The sequence below is a fragment of the Rhagoletis zephyria genome, unplaced genomic scaffold (genome assembly GCF_001687245.7).
Source record: "Rhagoletis zephyria isolate East Lansing unplaced genomic scaffold, Rhagoletis_zephyria_1.1 Rzeph_scaffold_06481, whole genome shotgun sequence".
Classification (NCBI taxonomy): Eukaryota; Metazoa; Arthropoda; class Insecta; order Diptera; family Tephritidae; genus Rhagoletis; species Rhagoletis zephyria.
This window is the reverse complement of record NW_016163564.1, coordinates 15,341-35,895: the sequence shown is the minus strand read 5'-3', so window position 1 is coordinate 35,895 and position 20,555 is coordinate 15,341. Positions and strand designations below refer to the sequence as shown.

At 37.8% G+C, this 20,555-nt stretch overlaps 4 protein-coding genes across 5 annotated transcripts; 2 read left to right on the top strand and 2 right to left on the bottom strand.

Moving 5' to 3' along the window:
- Window positions 1-666: 666 nt before the first annotated feature.
- Window positions 667-1,453, bottom strand: LOC108373228 (uncharacterized). 2 transcript variants are annotated; one of them, XR_001848942.1, is made up of 3 exons: window positions 1,319-1,453; window positions 927-1,248; window positions 667-841 (listed from the first exon to the last, which is right to left on the bottom strand). XR_001848942.1 is itself a non-coding variant. In XM_017629092.1 (2 exons), the coding sequence occupies exons 1-2, from the start codon at window positions 1,331-1,333 to the stop codon at window positions 979-981; spliced, it is 285 nt and encodes a 94-aa protein (XP_017484581.1). In that variant the 5' UTR covers window positions 1,334-1,453; the 3' UTR covers window positions 692-978. The 2 variants fall into 2 exon arrangements, 1 of the variants encoding a protein (XP_017484581.1); XM_017629092.1 differs by having other exon boundaries at window positions 692-1,248.
- Window positions 1,454-1,550: 97 nt separating this feature from the next.
- On the top strand, window positions 1,551-2,646 carry dgt2 (dim gamma-tubulin 2). The gene is made up of 2 exons (XM_017629094.1): window positions 1,551-2,000; window positions 2,055-2,646. The coding sequence occupies exons 1-2, from the start codon at window positions 1,754-1,756 to the stop codon at window positions 2,549-2,551; spliced, it is 744 nt and encodes a 247-aa protein (XP_017484583.1). The 5' UTR covers window positions 1,551-1,753; the 3' UTR covers window positions 2,552-2,646.
- On the top strand, window positions 2,596-5,133 carry escl (embryonic ectoderm development protein escl). The gene is made up of 3 exons (XM_017629093.1): window positions 2,596-3,160; window positions 3,746-3,938; window positions 3,993-5,133. The coding sequence occupies exons 1-3, from the start codon at window positions 2,856-2,858 to the stop codon at window positions 4,884-4,886; spliced, it is 1,392 nt and encodes a 463-aa protein (XP_017484582.1). The 5' UTR covers window positions 2,596-2,855; the 3' UTR covers window positions 4,887-5,133.
- Window positions 5,134-5,145: 12 nt separating this feature from the next.
- Window positions 5,146-6,046, bottom strand: LOC108373231 (probable RNA methyltransferase CG11342). Its single transcript, XM_017629095.1, has one exon. It carries the CDS (start codon window positions 5,891-5,893, stop codon window positions 5,177-5,179), a length of 717 nt encoding a protein of 238 aa, XP_017484584.1. The 5' UTR covers window positions 5,894-6,046; the 3' UTR covers window positions 5,146-5,176.
- Window positions 6,047-20,555: the final 14,509 nt, after the last annotated feature.

The window sequence follows — 20,555 nt, the reverse complement described above, 5'->3', positions numbered from 1 at the left end:
TTCGCGCTGTCAAAATTAGAACACCCGCACAATATGAAATTGAACACAGCCAAAGCGAAATGCGAAATTCTCTTGGCGGCGTTTCATGGCGATAGATTTATTTCTATCGCTCTGCTGGGCGATGACAGCTGTGCGTGCCAAAGGTGGCCGTATTTGTTTTTTTCGCTGTGGTGAGTTCGCCGTTCGCCGGCATTGTATTTCAGCTATACATAGCTGAACTGTAACTGGTAACTGGTAACTTTGTAACTGGTTTTGAGAAAAAAGTTTGCGAAAGCGGGGTTCGTCAGCTGAGCGTTTGTTTACATCACAAGCACCACTATTTTACACTTTTATTCAAGTAAAGAAGAGTTAATTCAACATGACAACACATTTTAAAGCATTTTGTTGCATCATTTTACCTAAATTATGCGTTTAAAGTGGCTGACAATAATTTAGGCTAATTTTGGTTTTCGTTTTCTTTGCTTTGTTTACTTTTCGCTCGTTTTCCAGTGAAACTAGATGGCGTAGAACCCGTTAAAAAAATCGACTTTTTTCACTCTCTTGTTCTTACGTGATCTTGTGTCATTCGTTAATGGGTGTGCTGTCAAATCAGTAAAATTAAAAGCAACATACATGTAAGGCGAAGAAATCAGCTGATTTTACAACACCACCATGTATAAATTCGCCTTGGTTGCATGTTATAATTCTTTTATGCCAATAGTGTCTGAATTTCGTTTTATTTTAATTCGGTCGTAAATTAAATTATATCCCGGGATCCCGAGGGCTTAATCCCGGGATTTCGGGACTCAAAAAAGGGCTCGGGCCTCCCTAGCCCTTACTAGAGACCGCTTACTGAGTGCTGGGGTAAAAGTAATCTTTAACCTTCATTAAATTATAATTTCTTCTGTTCCGGTGCAAATTTAGTGCTGGAATATCTTTAAAATCACAATGTCTCAAACGTTAAATATATATACAGAATATTAATTAATAGATTGAAAGCTAGCGCTTTTCGAAGCCAGTAGCTTGTTTTGCAAACGTCTCCTTAAGGGCATTCAACCGACACAACTCGTCCCGCAGTTCCATATATTCCAAATAAGAAAGATTTCCTTGAAGCAGCAAAGCACATTTGATCTGCAACACACGTGCCACCTCAGTTTGTTTACGTTTCAGACTCCTAAGTTTCTTAAAATCGTCCTCGTTAGCAGATTCTTTAGAAGACTTGGAATGCTTTTTCGACTTTTTGTGAGTTTTCCGTGCTGTTTCCTCTTGCTGCCAAAAAGATAAAAAGTGTTATTTCTATAGCTTAAATACATAATTGATTTGAAATTATTATCCTTACCTTCGCTTTGGTCATTTTTCAGTACCCAAAAAATTGTCTACAAATGAAAAACAGAATTAACAAAAACCCAAGGCGAATTTATACAAGGTGGTTTGATGGCGAATTTAGATTTTCGCCGAGGTACTTCTTAATGTCAAAATGATGTGTTTGTTGTAATATGAATTCGCCTTGTTTACAACAAACACATCATTTTGACATTAGGAAGTACCGCGGCGAAAATCGAGATTCGCCAGTAAGACCACCTTATATAAATTCGCCTTGCAATAATCTATCAAATTGCTGAATTTTCGAACTGCTTTATCTACGCTCTATGCTGGTAAACAGAAAAAATTCAAACTCGCACAACAGGGTCAATTAATCCAGTCAACTAAAAAACAAAGAATTTCATACGAAAATTCAAAGGACTTTCTAAATCCAAACTAAATATTTGGGAAAATGGGTGATGCTAATGAAACACTCAGCATTCTCAATGCGGAGGCGCGCAGGCAAATGGAAGTAAAACGGGACTGCGAATTGTGCAAAATAAGAAAACTTCGTTTGGTGCTAGATAACTTACCGAAAATAAGAGTAAACAAGTTAGATCTTCCAGACAATGGAGAGCAAGTAGAGCAGGCACTCAAGGTGCTTGCTATTAACAATTACTTACAATTGAATGCTGGTGGAGGAGAGGAGTTTATTTTAGGCAAGAAATTAGCATATTTATAAAAGAATAATTAATTATATTTAACTTCAATAGGTTTAAAGGAACTTCGTGATTGCATTAACTTGAGTTATACTGAACGAAAGGCGATTCGTGAAGAAATAATATCGTTACTGCGTTTGAATCTTCAGCCAATTATTGATTTTGGAAGAAAATTAAAAGCGGAGGTGCCTGATGTTTTTGCAGACCCCAGCACACCCCCACCAACTGCTCTGTGCCACCCCACAGCATCATCTAGTTCTAATCATATCATTGCTTTAGAATCTCAACGACGGTCCAATGTGCAAAAGCTAGTAGAAGTTCGCAATCGAAAATGCGCATTCCTCAAAGCTGCGGCTGAATTAAAAATGGGGCCATATTTGGCGAACGAATTAGAACTTGTATACGCTCAGGCCAGACTTACACAAGACAAAGCCAATATTCTAAGAGGTTACTTCGCCAACGAACTTTTAGCACGAACTGAGCATAGCTTAAAGGCGATCAAGGAGGTTGAAAACTATGTAGACATGGAGTTAGAAAAGTTGTCTGACTAGAATATCTTCATGCAATAATCAAATTGTTTAAAACGTATTCTTAATAAAACTATTAAATATTTAATCAAGTCAGTACTTATTCCTTAATTTAAAATGCTAAACATGACTGGTTTTCATCCTTGTCAGTGGCAACACCTCAGCAATGCATCTCGCGTCCTGCACCCCACACCCAAAAAAACCGGATTGCAGCTGTCATTTATTTGCAAAGTTTTTGTGTTTGTATGTTTTCGCAACATTTAGACGCCGATTTACGCGTATTTAAATCCAAGAGTACAAATAAATTTTAACAATTTACAATTTAGTAATGGGTTCCGAAGATGTGAAAGAAAATGCTGAAGTTCAAGTATCGATTGAAACAAATACTGGGGAACCACCACCAGTGCCACCACAAACAATATCATCTCCTGTAGCCGATGCAGAAAATCCATCAAATGTCGCTTTAAATTCGCTAGGGGCAAGCGAAGAATCCGATGAAGATAAAGATGAGACTGGAAGTGTTGGAAGCACGGCTACAACAACAACATCACGTAGTAAATCCCCTGGTAATAGAAAGGCATTGCAATCTCGCAAAAAGGCAAAGAAAATAGTTAAACCATTGTACAAGTACACGTATGTATACCGAATGTTACTTTCACTTAGTCGACACGTATTTATGTATATGGATTTGTATTTCGGTACCTTAATATAGAAAGGACCTAACTTATATAGTCACTGACATGCAAAAAAGCCGAAACTGATTAAAAAGTTTTATTGCTTAAAATGATGTGGGGACTTATAATTGGATGAAATGCAGCATAATCAACCCAAAATGGAATTTTGGATTTTTACCTAGTTACGGCCGTTTGTATTTCAGCGACTTTATTCGTGAGATAGGGCCTTCCTATATTAAGGTAACGATATGTACATATCATCGTTAAAAGTACAAAACCGCGTATGGTCATTCTGCAAAACCACGTAACTGACATTTGCTGCTAAAAATTGGGTTTGCTCAGACAAGCTCTTGGCTCAATCCTTATCCATTCGTCCTTAAATATAATAGCCGAAAATACGATTACTTTATAAAAAAGAGAACCATTTTGAAATATGAGTGTCTTTACTCACTAAAAAATAATTTATGCAACCTCACATACGCGGTTTTGCATTTTGTTGATACGCGGAGTTGTACTTTAAACGTATATTTCTTGGTTATTGCAGGTGCCATCTTCGTGAAGATCACGGACAGCCGTTGTTTGGTGCACAGTTCAATCACCATCTCAGTAAGGAGCAAGCCATTTTCGCATCAGTAGGAAAGGACCGCATTTCAATTTATGAGTGTCCCCGTGATAGCGAAAGCACTGATATTGAAGTGTTTGGCATAAAGTTGTTGCAATGTTATGCAGATCCAGACGTAAGCATTCCATACTTTATAATAACAGAAGTAAATGTGCTCTTCTTTCTATAGCCCGACGAAAACTTTTACACTTGTGCTTGGTCTTACGACCCTGAGAATGGCGACCCCATACTTGCTGCAGCTGGTTATCGCGGTGTTATACGCATCTTCAATCCTTCGAAAAATCTTTGCTCTAAACATTACATTGGCCATGGTCATGCTATCAATGAGTTGAAATTTCACCCAAAACTGCCACAGATGTTGCTTTCCGGCAGTAAAGATCACTCGCTGCGTCTCTGGAATATACAAACGGATGTGTGTGTGGCAATATTTGGCGGCGTAGAAGGACATCGTGACGAAGTGCTTTCACTTGATTTCGACTTGCGCGGTGATCGCATCATGTCCAGTGGTATGGATCATTCGTTGAAATTGTGGCGCTTGGACAAGCCAGCAATAAAGGACGCAATTGAAAATAGTTGCTCATTTAATACAACCAAAAATGCTACACCGTTTCCCACAATCAAAGAGCATTTCCCCGACTTCTCCACACGAGACATTCACCGAAATTACGTGGATTGTGTGCAATGGTTCGGGGACTTTGTTCTCTCCAAGTCTTGTGAGAATTCGATTGTATGTTGGAAGCCAGGAAAACTTGAACAGACTGATATAAAATCCCAAGATTCTACTACAACTATTATACACCATTTCGATTATAAAGAATGTGAAATATGGTTTGTACGCTTTGCATTTAACTTTTGGCAAAAAGTTTTAGCTTTGGGGAACCAACAAGGAAAAACCTATGTATGGGAGTTGGATAATTCAGATCCGAATTTAACTAAAAACAGCACTTTAATCCACCCTAAGTGTACCAGTGCTATAAGACAAGCTTCATTCTCCAAGGATGGTAATGTTTTAATATGCGTTTGCGATGATGGTACGATTTGGCGATGGGATCGTACAAATTAGACTTACTACATAGATTAATACAGAATAGTCCATACACCTTATACATACGAATGAATGGACGGTTTTTCTTAAACCAGTAATTAGTCTATAATTCAAACCAAGTTTGTCGTTTGATGGAATCAATCTCAGATATTCTCTTCAATTGTATAGCTAGAAATGTGCATTAATCCCATGATTCATCTACATACTTATCCATTTACATATATAGTAATCATACATTAAGTCTACACATTTACATTATAAAAGTTATAATAAATGCCTGGAATTATGAATGTAACAAGCATTTTATTTCATCTATAAAAGCAAATACGCCGTTGCCATCGTGTAGGTAAACATTCGAAAATCTTTTTTCTTCCCAAATTATTTTCTAAAAAATCTTGTATAGTATTCTCCACGTTTGTGCGCCATTGCAGATCGGCGAACAGGGGGAATTCATCTCCGGCGCGTTTCATTCGTCTGACGGCTGTTTGATAACATTTCCATGGTTGTGGCTCTACTACGAGTAACTCGGAAATGTCGCTAAGTTTTTGCAGAAACTGTTGCAAACCCTCGTCGCCATGGTTCAAATGTATCCACATTGTTACAGAAAAACAACAAACTGCGTCGAAAGTTTTGCGATTATTCTGGCGTAGGTACTTTTTTACATGCTCAAAACCTTCTGAATCCATAATGTCCAGATTGGAATAACTCACATTTTGAGGGTACTCGTTTCCAACTTCTGCTCGTTTCACCAAATCTGCATCTATGTCGATTCCGAGTATTTTTGTTTCGCGATTGCGTGGCACACCTAAACATTTATTTAAAAAGGTGTACAATAGTTGCGTGAGGTTTCCAGCATTGCAACCCACATCGAGGGCCAGGTATGTTTCCTTTGATTCAATATCTTCACTTGTAAGCCATACATCAGGTGGAAGCAATTTTACACGTTGTCCAGCATTGTTGAATTTGTAGTAATTGATAAAGTTTCCATACTGCACTGCACCAGGATCGTTGTTTCGGTATTCCATACTGCATCGGGAATGTTTACTTTTCGTTTGTTTGTTTTTAATTCAAACAGCTGTGCATTTGTTTACATTTGGGTTACAGTAGTGAAAATCATTTAAAAAGCTAAGTAATTGTACACAAGTGCTTAGATTTAAAATTTACCGAATTTCTTGCTATTCACGTATAAAAATTATTATTATTACAATATATAGTAAAAATATACTTTGTAGTTAAAAAGAAATGAACTTGAACTTGTGGATTTTCAAGGCGCTACGTTACCGACCAAATTTTTATTCGTCGAAAGCACCCTTTAATTATGCTGAATTGCTGACAAGGCGACGCGTCGATGTATCTGTCATTTGCAGTGACGGATTGGTTGTATATAGCTATCTCTTTTTCCCGCATAGCTTTCAGCCTTGAATAATACACAGTGTAATCTCAAAGAGCGATGTAATAAAAAATTTGGTTCGTCAATGACCGTCGAGTAGAGCAATATTTATAATTTGCATAAAAGCCATACTTTGTTAAAACTAAAATAGTCTAAAGTGCAACATTTCTATTATTGCCAAAACATGAGTTTGTGAAATTAGCAATATAAACTGGCGTGATATGTACATAATCTCGTTTTAGTGGTATTCCCTCAAATCTCCTTCGTCGTCAGTCATTTTCGTTTGTCGTGTCGTGTTCGTGTCGATTGTCACTGCATTTCCTGATAAACAATAGAGATTTGTGGAATTAATGAAATTGCAGTGCGATTTCATACAAAAAAGTGATTGAAAATCAATTGCGAGGGCGTATTTTTAAACATGTGAGTAAAATTGTCTAATATTTCAGTTTTATTTAGCTCAAAAGCGTTAACCAAAAATTGTACATAAAAGTAAAGTGCTGCCATTTATCTAAATATTTCTTGACGTTCGTTCGTTTCGTGGCCTCGGGCAGACTCCTCAAAGATGTTACATTCTTCCGTATTCTAATATTAACTTGTAATTTAAATGTAAAAGTATTATAAAATTAATTTAACAAGCTAGAAAGCTAAATAAGTGGGGGAAGAGTTTTTCTTTATACGACAGGAGCTTTTCAACGCTAAGATGACCGACAAAATGTCAAGATGTTGCCCACGGAATGCTGAAGAGATTCCAGATACATACATACAAATACGCATTGGACACGTGTGTGTGATTACTTGTGTGTCCACGGAGTGGTGTTGCCCAAGCCGTACAAACAAAACGATATCACTTGGTGCGCAACAATAAACACAGAAGTGGATTCAAGAGCAGCAGCCGTTAGCTATTGTTCAATAATGCAGGGATTGCATACTCATACGTACATACATACATATGTACATACATACGACCATGTACATAGGCATGCTTGCTTTAAGGTTTAAAATCATTTGGAAACATGATTTGTTTGTACACAATTTTGTATGCCATTTAACCTACAAACTGAAATCTTATTTTAAAAATTGTTTCGCCTATTCATAAAAATGCTATTTAACATCTTGATATTAAAATCAAAATTGTTTAGATTTTACTTGGCGTCACCATAAATTAAGACACCACTTGAGTATTTACGTTTGGGTATTTTTAGCCCCTTAGAAAGCCACATGATAATGTTTATAAATGAACTCATTGTATGCCAATGAATAATATAGGTATAATACAGGTGAAATTCCCAGTAATTCGCTCTCATACACACCTATCGATTTTAATTGGTAAGTGAGTCATGTATGTAATCAAAACTCCTCATATAATTAAGTGCATGAACCTTCTAGCTATCAAAATCTTAACTAAATACATATGTGCATTGCATTCGTGGTCACTGATAGTCTGAAATTATCAGCTCTATGCCAAGTAGAGGAAATTTGATTAGAAGATAGGCCCTGACTTGCAACGTCATACCGCATGTCAAATCCTGGAGAGGACACTAGGTATACAAATCGACAACAACGTTGAGCACAACTTTCAGCTTCGTTCAAATTGGGACGGAAAACGTTGTTGTTGTCCTCAGGCTCATCTCAAGGGAGGCCTAGGAAGTGTGCAATTTCCACCGGTTCTGTTCATAGGGACAGGGGCGTTAGTTGGGTGGGGGCGACTCTCCGCATGTCGGGCACTCATTGGGCACATCTGCGTTCACTTGCTCAGGTACGAGTTTAGCCTGCTACAGATGCCAGAGCCAAGTTGCGCCATTGTGGTGCAGGAAAGCGTAATAAGAGCTGATATTTTCGCGTCGCGGCACCATATACAGCAAAATAACTATGCTGCTTGAGTATGCAGATTTATATCAGGGACATCAGCGTAACATTTTTCAGCTTGAAAACTAAAAGAAAGAGATCGGTGTTGCGGTTAACGAGTACAAGACAAAGTATCCCTGACAACGTACATATAATAACTCTGGGCGTGTTTGGACACATACCACGGTTAGCAGATATAACTTTGAAGTAACGAAGGACTTTTTCTACCTAGAATCTATCGTAAACACCAATAATGTCAGTATGGAGATAAAGCGAAGAATAACTCTTGCCAACAGGTGCTACTTTAAGTTCGGTAGGCTATTGAAAAGCAGAGACAAAAAAAGCAAACCAAGAAAAATTAAATAGAGGTTCCACCACTCTTGTTAAATTATTATAGTTCGAAGCTCCCTCAACCACCAGAGGGAGTCACTATTGATCCCTATGCTGACGATTGCTCGATAATGGCGTCTGGGAATGGAATTGATGACTTGTGACCCAAGGTTAACGGTTATTTCGCCGAGCTTTCTCGCTTCACTGCAAGCAGCCTAACCCTCCCCTAAAAAATCCTCTGCAACCTTATTCACCACCTGGATGAAGGAAGTCAGACTGCAACTGGGTATTCACGTCGATGTTGAACCAATATCGATGGTGAATAACCCAAAAATCCTGAGAGTCACCTTCGACAGTCTGCTCTCCATCTCGGCGCATACAACCGCAATTGTCAACAGATTTCAGAGCCGCTCAAGGTCCTCAAGTCGGCCGGCAGCACCTGGGGCAAAGGCAAAGAAACGTTGCTGGAAACATACAAGGCAGTTGGCCGGCCGGTTCTAAATTACGCAGCGCCCGTGTGGTCGCCGGGAACCGGCAGGACGCAGTGGACGAAGCTACAGAGCTCCCAGAACACGGCACTTCGGACAGCGACCGGATGCCTCCTGATGTCGCCCCAACACCACCTACACTACGCGGCCCAGATGGTCCCCATCATGGAGCATAACACAATGCACTGTGCCACAGATGTGGTTATCCGAATAGACAACTACTTGCAGAAGAGCCCTCACCAAAGCACGTCAGGCGGCACCTCTACGAACTGACGGACGAAGTCCAGAGGTTCATCAAACAACATCTGGACTCAACTGCGTACAGACAGGAAGTCTCTCGAATTATGTAGACTCTCGACATGTGAATACCTTTCTGTACACACAACCACTTGACGTGGACGGGACAGAACTTTGTCTGCTTCGGGAGACCCGCACCACAATAGCCCAACTTCGCTCNCTGAAGGAATTGATTCCTAATTACATTTCCTTGTAATCTGTAATTGGGAGTAATTTAATTCCTAAAGGAATCATTACGACCCAGCTCTGGCTCTGGCTATTGCAGCAAGCTAAACTCATACCTGAGCAGAATAAAACAAACCTCACATCACGCCCGTCTTTATATGGCGCAGAAACTTAAACGATGTCGAACAAAGATGCCTACCCGACTGGGAGGGTGCGTATTAGTGCCGTTACAAAAACCAACAAGGGCGGAATGGTTCCTTCGTTCCCACGATAGTCGGGTTTACGTAACCGGAATGACTCAGATTTATATCTGGCCTAGGACTGTCACTTCCCAAAAACTCTTTGGGTAATTTTTAATGCTGTTACAACGACAACGACAACAACGAATAACATGATGTACGAATGGACAATGCTGAAAAGATTTTTCGACTTGGCATCCATGGATGGACAACTTAAAAAATGTAGCCCACAAAGACAATGGAAGGCCCAAGTGCAGAATGACGAAGATGTTACGGTTTTTTTTTTTCCATATAAAAATAAATCGTGGTTATTCGATTTATGGAAGCAAATAGGACAAAAAACCCTCTATTTTAACCATTTGAAATATCCACCACCTTATTCTACTAGAATGCAGTGGGCTACAAAACTGCATACTCAAAATCTTTCTAAGAAATCTAATTAAAAAGTTAGACGTTTTCCGGAAACTTTGTTGTTTTTTTAACATATTGCACTAAGTTTGAAACATGAATTTACAAGGGATTTGTCAAAGAATGAATTATAATTTTATAAAAAATAACTAAAATTAAAAAAAAAAAATGTTAAAACTTGCCAATATGTGGTGCGGCTTCGACAAGGTATCATTCATAAATCACAAACAAGCTATTTTTTGTACATGTTCTGCCTTATAACTTGAAAGAGTTGCGATAAAATGTTTTAAGTTAAAATATAACAAACAGGAGAGTAAAAAGGAAATCGACACTTGTTTCATTTTGCCATTTATGAAGCAGTTCCCTATAAAATTACTGTAAAATTAGTAAAAATACGGTACATCTTTTGTAATTGGGAAGATAAGCGTATCTGTTTATTGATAAGCGTGAAGTGATAATTATACCAAGAAATCAAGACAAAACACATACAACAGAAACAATCATCCTCATTGCGCGAGTCGTGTCGAATGCAAGTCGTTTTTCGAGAGTCGAATCTTATCGAAAATTTCACGTCATTGCCTAATATTTCCACTCGACTAGTGTATTAAAACGGGAAAACTTGGCAGCACTGTACAATTTTCGTCGTTTATTTATTTCAGCACGACAGTAGACAATGCCAATGTTGTCGAGTCGTACAATTTAGCCTAATTTGTGACTTACACAATGAGGCTGAATAATAAAGTTCTGGCAGTTAGGGCAAAACCACATTCCAAGCGACCGTCTGTATGGGCCAGTTTGTGCATTTGTCCCGAATTCGTGACGGGAGATTTTTTCACGACGGGAGTTCACTCGGAATCTGTGATAGGCCTGTTAATCTTTTTTTCTTTAACAACAAGCAATGGTACAATTTTTAAATTGTCGTTTACGTCCCAACTAGAAAACTGATAATATTAGTTTCGAATTTTCGCAAGCCAATTTCTATGCCAACCTATCTTATTTCCAAAACAAAGGTTTGTGGATTTTTTTTCCATAAATCAATTCGTAGATTTTATCTCAGTGCAAATATTTTTCTTTCGTGATTATATTCAGCCTCTTTCCGTAAGTCGTAAATTAGGCTAAATTGTACGACTCGACAACATTGGCATTGTCTACTGTCGTGCTGAAATAAGTAAACGACGAAACTCGTCGAAAACTATGCAGTGCGGCCAAGTTGTTCCTTTTTAATACACTAGTCGAGTCGTAATTTTAGGCAATGACATGCAATTTCTATACGATTCGACTCTCGAAAAATGATTTGCATTCGACACGACTGTCGCAATGAGGCTTTTTTTCTAACCAAAAACTACTGTTATACCTGATTTTATATTAAATGCGTTGAGTCAGTACGATACACGAGCTGTTATACGTAACTCCGGATTTGAAGAGAGTTTGTGATATGTACTAAATTTCTAGCGAAGCTCGCAAAGATCTGATGATAATATGTACTATATTTTGTGCGGTGTTCCACGTATCTTGGCTCCCAAGTTTACAGATTTCCGTTAATTAAATATACATACATACATATGTACGCATCAAACTGTCGACTAACCGTTTGGAAAGACCATTTTTAAAATTTGCATATGAAAAGCAAAACGGCTGCATAAATCTTCAAAGACAAGGGTATTTTATTTAGTCTTATGCAAATATTCAGGCTTTTTCTACTACAATGTGCATACAGTACTATGTTTGTAGTAGTATGTAAATATGTATGTATGCGCACGTCGTTTTGCAACTCAATTTTTCCACCTCCTACGCGCGGGCTCTGCTTGCAATTTACCGGCTTAGCCTTTAGAATTTGGTGCAAACATTATAATTATCTTATTGAACGGATTTTTAATCTTCAAGTTTCTAAAGTATATACATCAGTATGCATGTACAATAAACACTTCAGTTGCGTAATTTTGTTACATATATTGTTGGTTTATGAATGAATATACATGCGTATATTATTATTGAGCCTCACTCTACTTAGAAAATCGTCATTAGTTTTTCCAAGCTAACTTTCGTAACATTCAATAAACCTTACTTTTTCGAAGGTAGATATGTATTTTAACAAAAATCGTAATCAAAGAGAAATACTTCATTCATATCCTTAAACGATTTTTTAGCTTGATAAAGTTTTATAAAATTTGTTAATTATTTTTTTTTTTATGGAGCACGGGTCACTCTAATGTAGGCAAGCCTTTTGAGCTCTAAATATTTTATTGTTGCGCGTTCAGGATTTTCATAAAAGGTGCATTTGATTATGCTGGTTTGCAGCTGCTGTGGCTGATATAGAGATTATAATCTTAATAATTGCGTTCAGCTCTGCAACCCACAATAGTTAACCTTTATTGCGGAAATTCACGTTGACATTTATTACAAAAGCAATCAATATTATTTAGGCCTAAGAGGTTAAATATGTAACGGTATTTGAATAATATGTAAATATGTATGTATGTACACTTGCGATCAGCTAATAAAACCAGCAATGTTTTGAAAAATTTTGGCTATTTTTGAAGTGAAACTTCTATAGCGGCGGTTGATTGGTTGGGAGTAAATTGGCAAATTCAACGGAAATTGCACACGGAAATGGTGCAACGGAAATGGTTGGGAAGTGCTTCATGAATGTATGTTATCAATTTTACAAAAACTTGCTAATAAAAGATTAAAGAATAACACCAATACAAGAATGAAAGTAAAGGTGTGTACGTACATAGATAAAGAAAGGATAAAGGCAAAGGTATAAATAAAAACAAAAACAAAGATGCGTAAAGATAAGGGGCAAAAATGAAGACCAAGGTAAATTTAAACACTTCACTTATATAAGGGCAAAGGTGAAGGGAAATATGTAGATGAAGAAAATGATAAACATAAAAGTCAAAACAAAGATAATTATAAAGAAAAAGATCAGGATGAGGATACCGATAAAAGTAAATATGGAGATAGACGAAGGAAAAACAAAATGAAGGTAATTATAGAGAAAAGGTTATATTTAGATAGAGACACAGAGACTCAATCTGGGAACTATTTTGGGATTTTAGAGATTTTCGGGATTCTCGGGACCTAGTGTTATCTATTTTGTTATCGATTATTTCTCGGTATTATCGATTATTTATCGGTTTTGTTATCGATTATTTATAGACTTTGTTATCGATATTTTTATCAATTTTGTTATCGATTTTCTTATCGATTTTTGTTATCGATATTTTTATCGATTTTGCTACCAGTATTATAATCGGTTTTGCTATCGAAATTTTTATCGAATTTGTCATAGATTTTTTTATCGACTTTTTTTTATTGATTATTTGTCGATTTTTTTATCGATTGTTTTTTTTATCAATTATTTATCGATTTTCAAATTTATCGAAGTTTTGACGAGTCATTGCAGGCTAAGAGGCCAAGCGATCTGTGTCGTCTTTGTGACTCCGCCGAAGATACATCAATGCACCTCCTCATGGAGTGTGAAGCCGTTTCACGGAGAAGGTAGAGGTGCATATGACAATACACTCCCTACCCTGGAATCTATTCTAAAATTTATAGAAGCCTTACGTTAGCCCTGTTGTAATGAGCTGAGTGCACAATGGACCTACTGGCCGCGGTGCTTAATCTATTTATATCTGTCATTTCAGCAATATTCTCCACAACTATTTGGGATTTGGGAGTTATAACGTTGCGACATGCCGCATTTGAATTTTTAAAATCTTTTAAATTTAAAACGTCGTTACTTTAGAATAATGAAACATTAAAGCTCGTGATCACATTTTGTGTCATAAATTTAGAATTGTTACAATTTAATAAATTTGTCATTTCTGATTACATGGAACTGTGTTAATTTTAAATCCATCAAACTATACAGTATTTTGTCCTCTATGTTTGTTTAATTATCCTTTAGGTTGTCAAAGAAATCCTTACTAAATCATTCTGCATAGCCATGAGTTTACTCGCATAATCATTTCCAAATTTGGCACAATGTACCATATCCAATACAAGGAAAATATTTCGAAATTACACGCCAATTTCTACTTCACACGAAACATTTATGTATATGGAAAGAACTTGATAGTCGTCTCGCTTAACGCTCTTGAGTCAGACCAACAGAAGAAGATAGTTCAAAGACGAAGTATGTACATTTCCTGCAATCTTTGAACGCACATGCATCATTACATATACACAACTAATTCAACTCCCAAACAAAGTGTCTTCGATTTAATGGCTAAAATAGCCATAAATATGATGGGAATGCGTCTCTTGAACGCGTCACAATGCAGTCGTACATCGCACATCTTGCTGCAACACGTTGATACGGTAAACGCAGAGGCGCCTTCCGTTTACACCATAGACCGTACCGCGAACGATGGCATCAGTAACGCTGCAAAAAAGTGGCAAATTTTCCAAGAATCTCAACCAGGCACAGCAGTTGTACATATTGTTGAGCATTTTCAGTTTGGTTGACAGACTGAAAGCGGCATGGTCAATAGTTAAAGACAACAGCAAAGCGAACAGGTTAACAAGACAAACAATCGGCAGTCATACAAGCGGACGATGAAGGTTTCCACTTAATCCGATGAACATGGCTAATTACAGCATAATCGTCGTGAAGATAACTGCTACAATCTATGTATGAGGGTATGCTCGTATCAGTGCAACATTTATTTGCCACAAATGTACTTCTGTATCAGGATTCGATTAACCACTGAAATCGAACTACATACACAAAGTTGGTTATTGAGTTTGCCCACATCCATATACGCATATATAAATTTGTACGTACTTATATACATATGTACATAAATATAAATTTACTATAGCTTGTTTGTATGCACAAACATACTTGGCAATGATAACGCAGAGCGAAGGCAGGGGCTAAATAGGAATCGCATGCGAAGCTAAGCGAAGAGGCAGGCTGTTAAGTGGTTGTTGTGAGTAGCCAGTGACAAGCGTCAACACCAGCGACATCACAAGCACCAGCACCATCACCAAAAAGCAAAACCAGTCCTAGAACGGAGCCACGGACATTTTCGCCTGTTCTGTGCGTGCACTTACATACATACATAAGTGCGCAACATGGTAGCCACAAAAAAACACGCGCTAATGGTAACTACACTCGACAGAACTATGTTCGCTAACCAAACGCTGTAGATTGGTAACCGTCAACAGAAGCCTGTTTCGTCTAGTCTCTTGCTCCATTGTGCGCACCGTTGGCAGCAACGCACTTTGTGTGTGTGTGTGTGTGTGAAGATTTATTAGATTTTAAATGCAATAATTATAACTTTATTGTGCGAAGGTACTTGCTTCGAATGCCAGATAAGGTACGAATGCCAGCCACGCACTCAGTCTACCGCCTTGGGTGGCAGTGGTCTGGCCATTTAGAGGTGTTGAATGCAGAATATGAAAAACAAGTTATACATACATACATATGTATGTATGCATTAGAGATGGGGTGAGGTGTTTGAAAGCCATGTGAATTTTATTTAGTGATCATATCGGGACCCACAGTAAAAGCGGTGGAAATCTGGAAAACATTGAATGCGCGGGTTCGGGACATAAAAATTTAGTGTACGGATGGCCGGGATCGGGATTTAATATTTAGTCCCGCGCCCATCTTTAGCATATATGGGGATTTCCAATTTGTATAAAAGTTTTTGTAGTAATATTGGAAATGTTGTAAGGTTAATTTTCCAAGTTTTTAAATGCAGAAATCTTTTCTGCTTTATGTTTAATCTGCTGAATTATCTGACGTGACATTACCTGGCGTTACGTTTCAAAAATTTCCATTGAAAAAGTTTTTTTTATATTGCTCTTGAAAGAATTTTTAACGGGAAGAAAACATGCATTTTATGTCAAACCTCCTTTTTAGTTTGACATCAGCGCCATCAGCGGTTCCATTTTTTTTTGCAAATCTATGTCTTACTACGTTACAACTAAACATGGCAAATGTGAAACAAATCAGAGCATAAATACGGTTATTATTTATTTATTTTTTCGGGGTAGACTTTTCCCTGGATTCGCCCACATACGTATAGACAACTCGCAGAGTGGCAATGTATAGATCTGCACTCGTAAACATATTCATATGCACGAATGTAAAAATCAGTACATATCAGTATCAGTAGTTAGGTGAAGTACGATAATACTCCAGAATACATAAGCTGAATAAATTTATATCAAGTAAGAGAATTGTACACAGCGAGTGAGATTGAAATACATTTTTGTCGCTTATATATTTTGCTAATAACACAGACCTGCGAAATTGTAACTTTTTCACCCCCTCAAATAATTATGTTATTTTTTTCAATATCTGGGTATGTTAAATTAAAATACATCTTTGGTTTTTTTCTAGCACGTCGGGATTTTTTTTTATTGGCGAAAAAATGATGTATTTTAGTTTAACATACCTAGATATTCAAAAATATAACATAATTATTTGAGNGGGGGGGGGGGGGGGGGGGGGAGTAAATGTCACCATTTCACCTACGCGGAACGCTTTCAAACAGACCATTGTGTCCGGAGCAAAGGGGCTGACGTTACATGTCGCCGACAAGAGTCCTTAAATCCAGAATCTTTACACTCACTCTATTACAGAAAGAGTCAGATTCTTGTATACGAGAGGACCCCTTTATTACGGTCCATTATAATTGAAGAACAACCATGCCTTCTTATGGAAAAGGGAGTTGTTGTTATTCAAGTAGGTTTGAACGCACTTTCTCTAACCACCTGAATGAGCATAGCCGCAAAATAATGCAGTAAAAACGGGTTAAACGTAGTTGCTTTTTCCAGAAAAAGAAATGTTACAAATTTATAAAAACCATTTGTTCAAGCAGAAAATATACACTTCTCATGTCAAGCTATCATGGAATCCCTACCAAGATAAAGCTCAAACTCATCATAACATATGCTGCGCCCGTTTCTTAGAAGAAGGCATACGTGAATTTCACACAGGACAAACTCAGCAAACTACAAAGACTGGCCTGCGTGTGTATCACTGGTGCGATAAGATCAAAAGCATGGGTCTCCAGACGCTTCTAGACTTTCCTACTTTGCTTATTTTAAACAAGAAAGAGTGTGTCCTGTCTACAGCAAGATTCATCTCGGCGGATAGTATGGATAAAAATAAGCTTTTACGTTCATCTATCCTTAGGGTTAACTCTGCTTTCTCAGACTGAGATGCATGCGATTGAACTAAGTATGTCTGCGTCAGTACTTAGAAAGCGAGGTGGCCAACAAGTACATCTACAAATGCATATACCTTGAGTCAGCGCACTGAAAGCACACAAATTCTTGTCACTGCTTTCTTCTTTTCATACTCATCACATTTAGTAACCAGGCTTACCTTATTCGGATATCCGGACATAGCGGAATCATGGGCATGAAGTGGCAGATATACTCGCCAGGACAGGAATTCATTGGTCATTATACGAAACTATGTCCATATGAAGAGGAAATCGGAAGATCACTAGAGAATTACGAAAGGCAACAAATAGGCTCGGAAATATCAACAAGGAGAACCGAAGCACTCCTTCAAATGTAAGAATTGTTGCTGGCTATCTTACTGGCCAGTGTAGGTTGTGTTACAAAAAGTGAAAACGACAGAGCAGATTGTGTGCCGCTGTGAAGTCCTTATTAGCGTCAGTATTTGCTTCCTAGGATCATCGTACCTTGAATACATGACCTAAATAATACTCGGAAGAAGCACTTCGCGAGGTTCCTTATTGAAATGTGGATCAAANGAAGTTAGCAGGGCACTCGATATTTTTTAAAATGTGTCCGCGGCAAAATTATTCTTTTCACGGATAATTTACGGATAATTAACGGCAAATTATGCGATAGGAATTTTTGCTTTGAGAAAAAGTTATCCTGCCAAGTTCAGAGAGGTTCAAACAACATCTGTAACCAAATAGAGGCTACTTACAATAGATATTCCTTTGTCGCGATAATTTGGTGGCCTGTTCCCTCCTCAAATTAATAATCCAAGCTATGTTTAAATATTGCAAGCCACGTACATATCTATTACATATCGACACCTGAGTGGAAGATCGCCCTATCTCGGCAGCCAGTTCGAAAACGCCCTATCTCAGAAAACTTTAAAAGAATTCTCTATTTCAGAATTTGATTGAATACCGCCCTATCACAGATTACGGTTCAAAAGCGCCCTATATCAGCACATTTTCAATATATTTTAATTTGAGATAGGTCGTTTTTGAACCGAATTCTGAGATAGGCCGTTCTTCAACCAATTTCGGAGACCGGGCGTTTTCCAATAAAATTCGGTGTTAATTTAGAGAAAACTTGAGTGGCTATGGCAAGAGACTTTCGCATACTAAAAACTGTAGTTTTTCAACTAAAAAAATCACCCGATGTACGTAAAATCCTCCACAGCTCAGACGAGTCTAGATTTCCTTCCTAGGGCTACTTCCAAGTCATAGAATGGGTCAAGGCAGTTACATACGTGTCATTATGGCAGAATCTGTTAAGGCGTGCCTTCGAGGTCTAGTGAGTTCCCAGACGAGATATTTTGGTCTCCCATACTCGGCTGTGTGTTCGTGTGAAAGCAACCCCCTATAAATTTCCACTTTTTAATTGCTCCAAAGTCTTTAGGCACAACAAACAAAAAATCTACTATTTGCTCCTTGCTTGTTGTTATAGGTAATTTTCACAAACTTCTTTGAAATTCGTACACCCAACTTCTTGTTTGCTTTTTGCATTGAACAAATTTTACATATGCATGTAGCTACATATGTATGTACATATAAGGAAACGCATATACACAAACATACAATGTTCATTTAGATGACTTCTTTAGGTTGGCACGCTCTAAATATATTTCGCTCGACTTCATTAAATTACGGCAATTTACTCCCCACACCTCCGGACTTTCTCATACACAACTTGCAAGCACGCAACAACAAGTAAATGCAATCGAATTCGTGCCACAATTCAACAAATAAACAAAACAAACAAGCTGGCAACTTGCAACACATTGCAATATTGCAAATACATGATTTACACTCTGCGTTTTTATGTCTGTATGTAGTACTTATGTATGTTTCTTTTGTCCCTTTGCGAGTGGTCTGTTTGCTGTTCCTCCAGTTGCTTATAAGTACGTGCATATGTTGGTAGGATGTTGTTGTTGGCCTCATGCATGCATTGTGTAAAAATATGCTAAACAACAATAATTAATTAGGGGATTCCCTTAAACGCGAAGAGCAGAAAACTCGAAAACCTCGAAAGTTTTCGAGGCTGTTTTTGGGAATGCACCTTTTTTCAGCCTCGTAAACAATGGAGAAATTCCGAAGTTTGACAGCTCATTCAGAGTTTTTTGTATAATACATCGCATCAGCTGAAATAAATACATATAAAATCAGTATTGAAAATGCCACGAAAAAGTGAAAAATGTAAATTGTATGAATTTATTGATCAAAACGCAGTCAACAATTATAAAGGCAACACTGAAACTTACGAACGACTTTTCGAGGCTTTTTTCGCGACTAATTTGCCTCGAAAGTTTGCGAGGCACGCGAAAATCGCCACTCATACAATTTTTGACAGTTGTTTTTCGAGGCTGGAAAAGTTTCGAGGTTTCGTGGTTTTCGAGCCACTTTCGAGCTTAAGGGAATCCCCTAATTATTATGAGCGCGTTTCCATTGGTGGTGGTGGTGGTGTAAAGTAAAACGAATAGGGGCGCTAGCTAAGATCATTCGAATCGATTACAATCCAAATTTACTATATTCGTTTGTGGCTGATATGGGCAAAGGCATTTAAGTAAGGCAGCAAAAACTGAAAAAATTAAATTATAGAAATTATAGGAAAAACATTAATAACAAAAAAAAAAAGTCGGAATGTTAAGCTGTTGTTTTGCGCTATGCTTGCCCCTTTACGGTTTGCATTTGGTGTAATACGTATCAAATTTTTTACGAATGTCTTTTGGGGTTTCTGTGTGATCCCAGCACATTTAGTAGTTGTTTACATGCAATGAACACTTGTATTCGAATTCGATACACCGTATTCATAGACATACACATATTTATGCACTTGGTCGTCTTAGCTTTGGGCACACGCCAGTTTTTACAGTGGCTCAGCTGTGCACAAATATTTCATACTTTGTAATGAAGACAGTTTAAAATTTTATAGACTACTTCAACCTCTTTTATGGTCCCGTAACACCAGATTCGGATGAACAAGAGTTCACAGTCATAGAAAGCGGCATCGATATGCTGAATACGTGGGAATTGGTATGAAGCGATGAAAACTGTGCACACTTGCACGACAGCGATACTGCAGCGACATATATCGCTTGGGTATCGGCCGAGCGACACTGCAGCGACATAATATCGCTTGCGTATCGGCCAAGCGACACGGTTTGCTATCACACCGCATATGGTCCCAGATGATAATTTAGGTAGGTCTTCTTAAGTAAAGCTATTCTAAGAGGCCTACCCAAGAAGGGCTGAAAAAAGTGATTTCTTGCATGCCTTCTAGAAGGGCTCATATATTATTTAGCATTACA

Bases quoted from the DNA above. Each gene is read 5' to 3' on its own strand.
- dgt2 (XM_017629094.1), top strand. From the start codon at position 1,754: ATGGGTGATGCTAATGAAACACTCAGCATTCTCAATGCGGAGGCGCGC. The intron at 2,001-2,054 runs GCAAGAAATTAG...TAACTTCAATAG, and splicing joins AGGAGAGGAGTTTATTTTAG to GTTTAAAGGAACTTCGTGAT.
- escl (XM_017629093.1), top strand. From the start codon at position 2,856: ATGGGTTCCGAAGATGTGAAAGAAAATGCTGAAGTTCAAGTATCGATT. The intron at 3,161-3,745 runs GTATGTATACCG...TGGTTATTGCAG, and splicing joins AAACCATTGTACAAGTACAC to GTGCCATCTTCGTGAAGATC. The intron at 3,939-3,992 runs GTAAGCATTCCA...TTCTTTCTATAG, and splicing joins AATGTTATGCAGATCCAGAC to CCCGACGAAAACTTTTACAC.
- LOC108373231 (XM_017629095.1), bottom strand. From the start codon at position 5,893: ATGGAATACCGAAACAACGATCCTGGTGCAGTGCAGTATGGAAACTTT.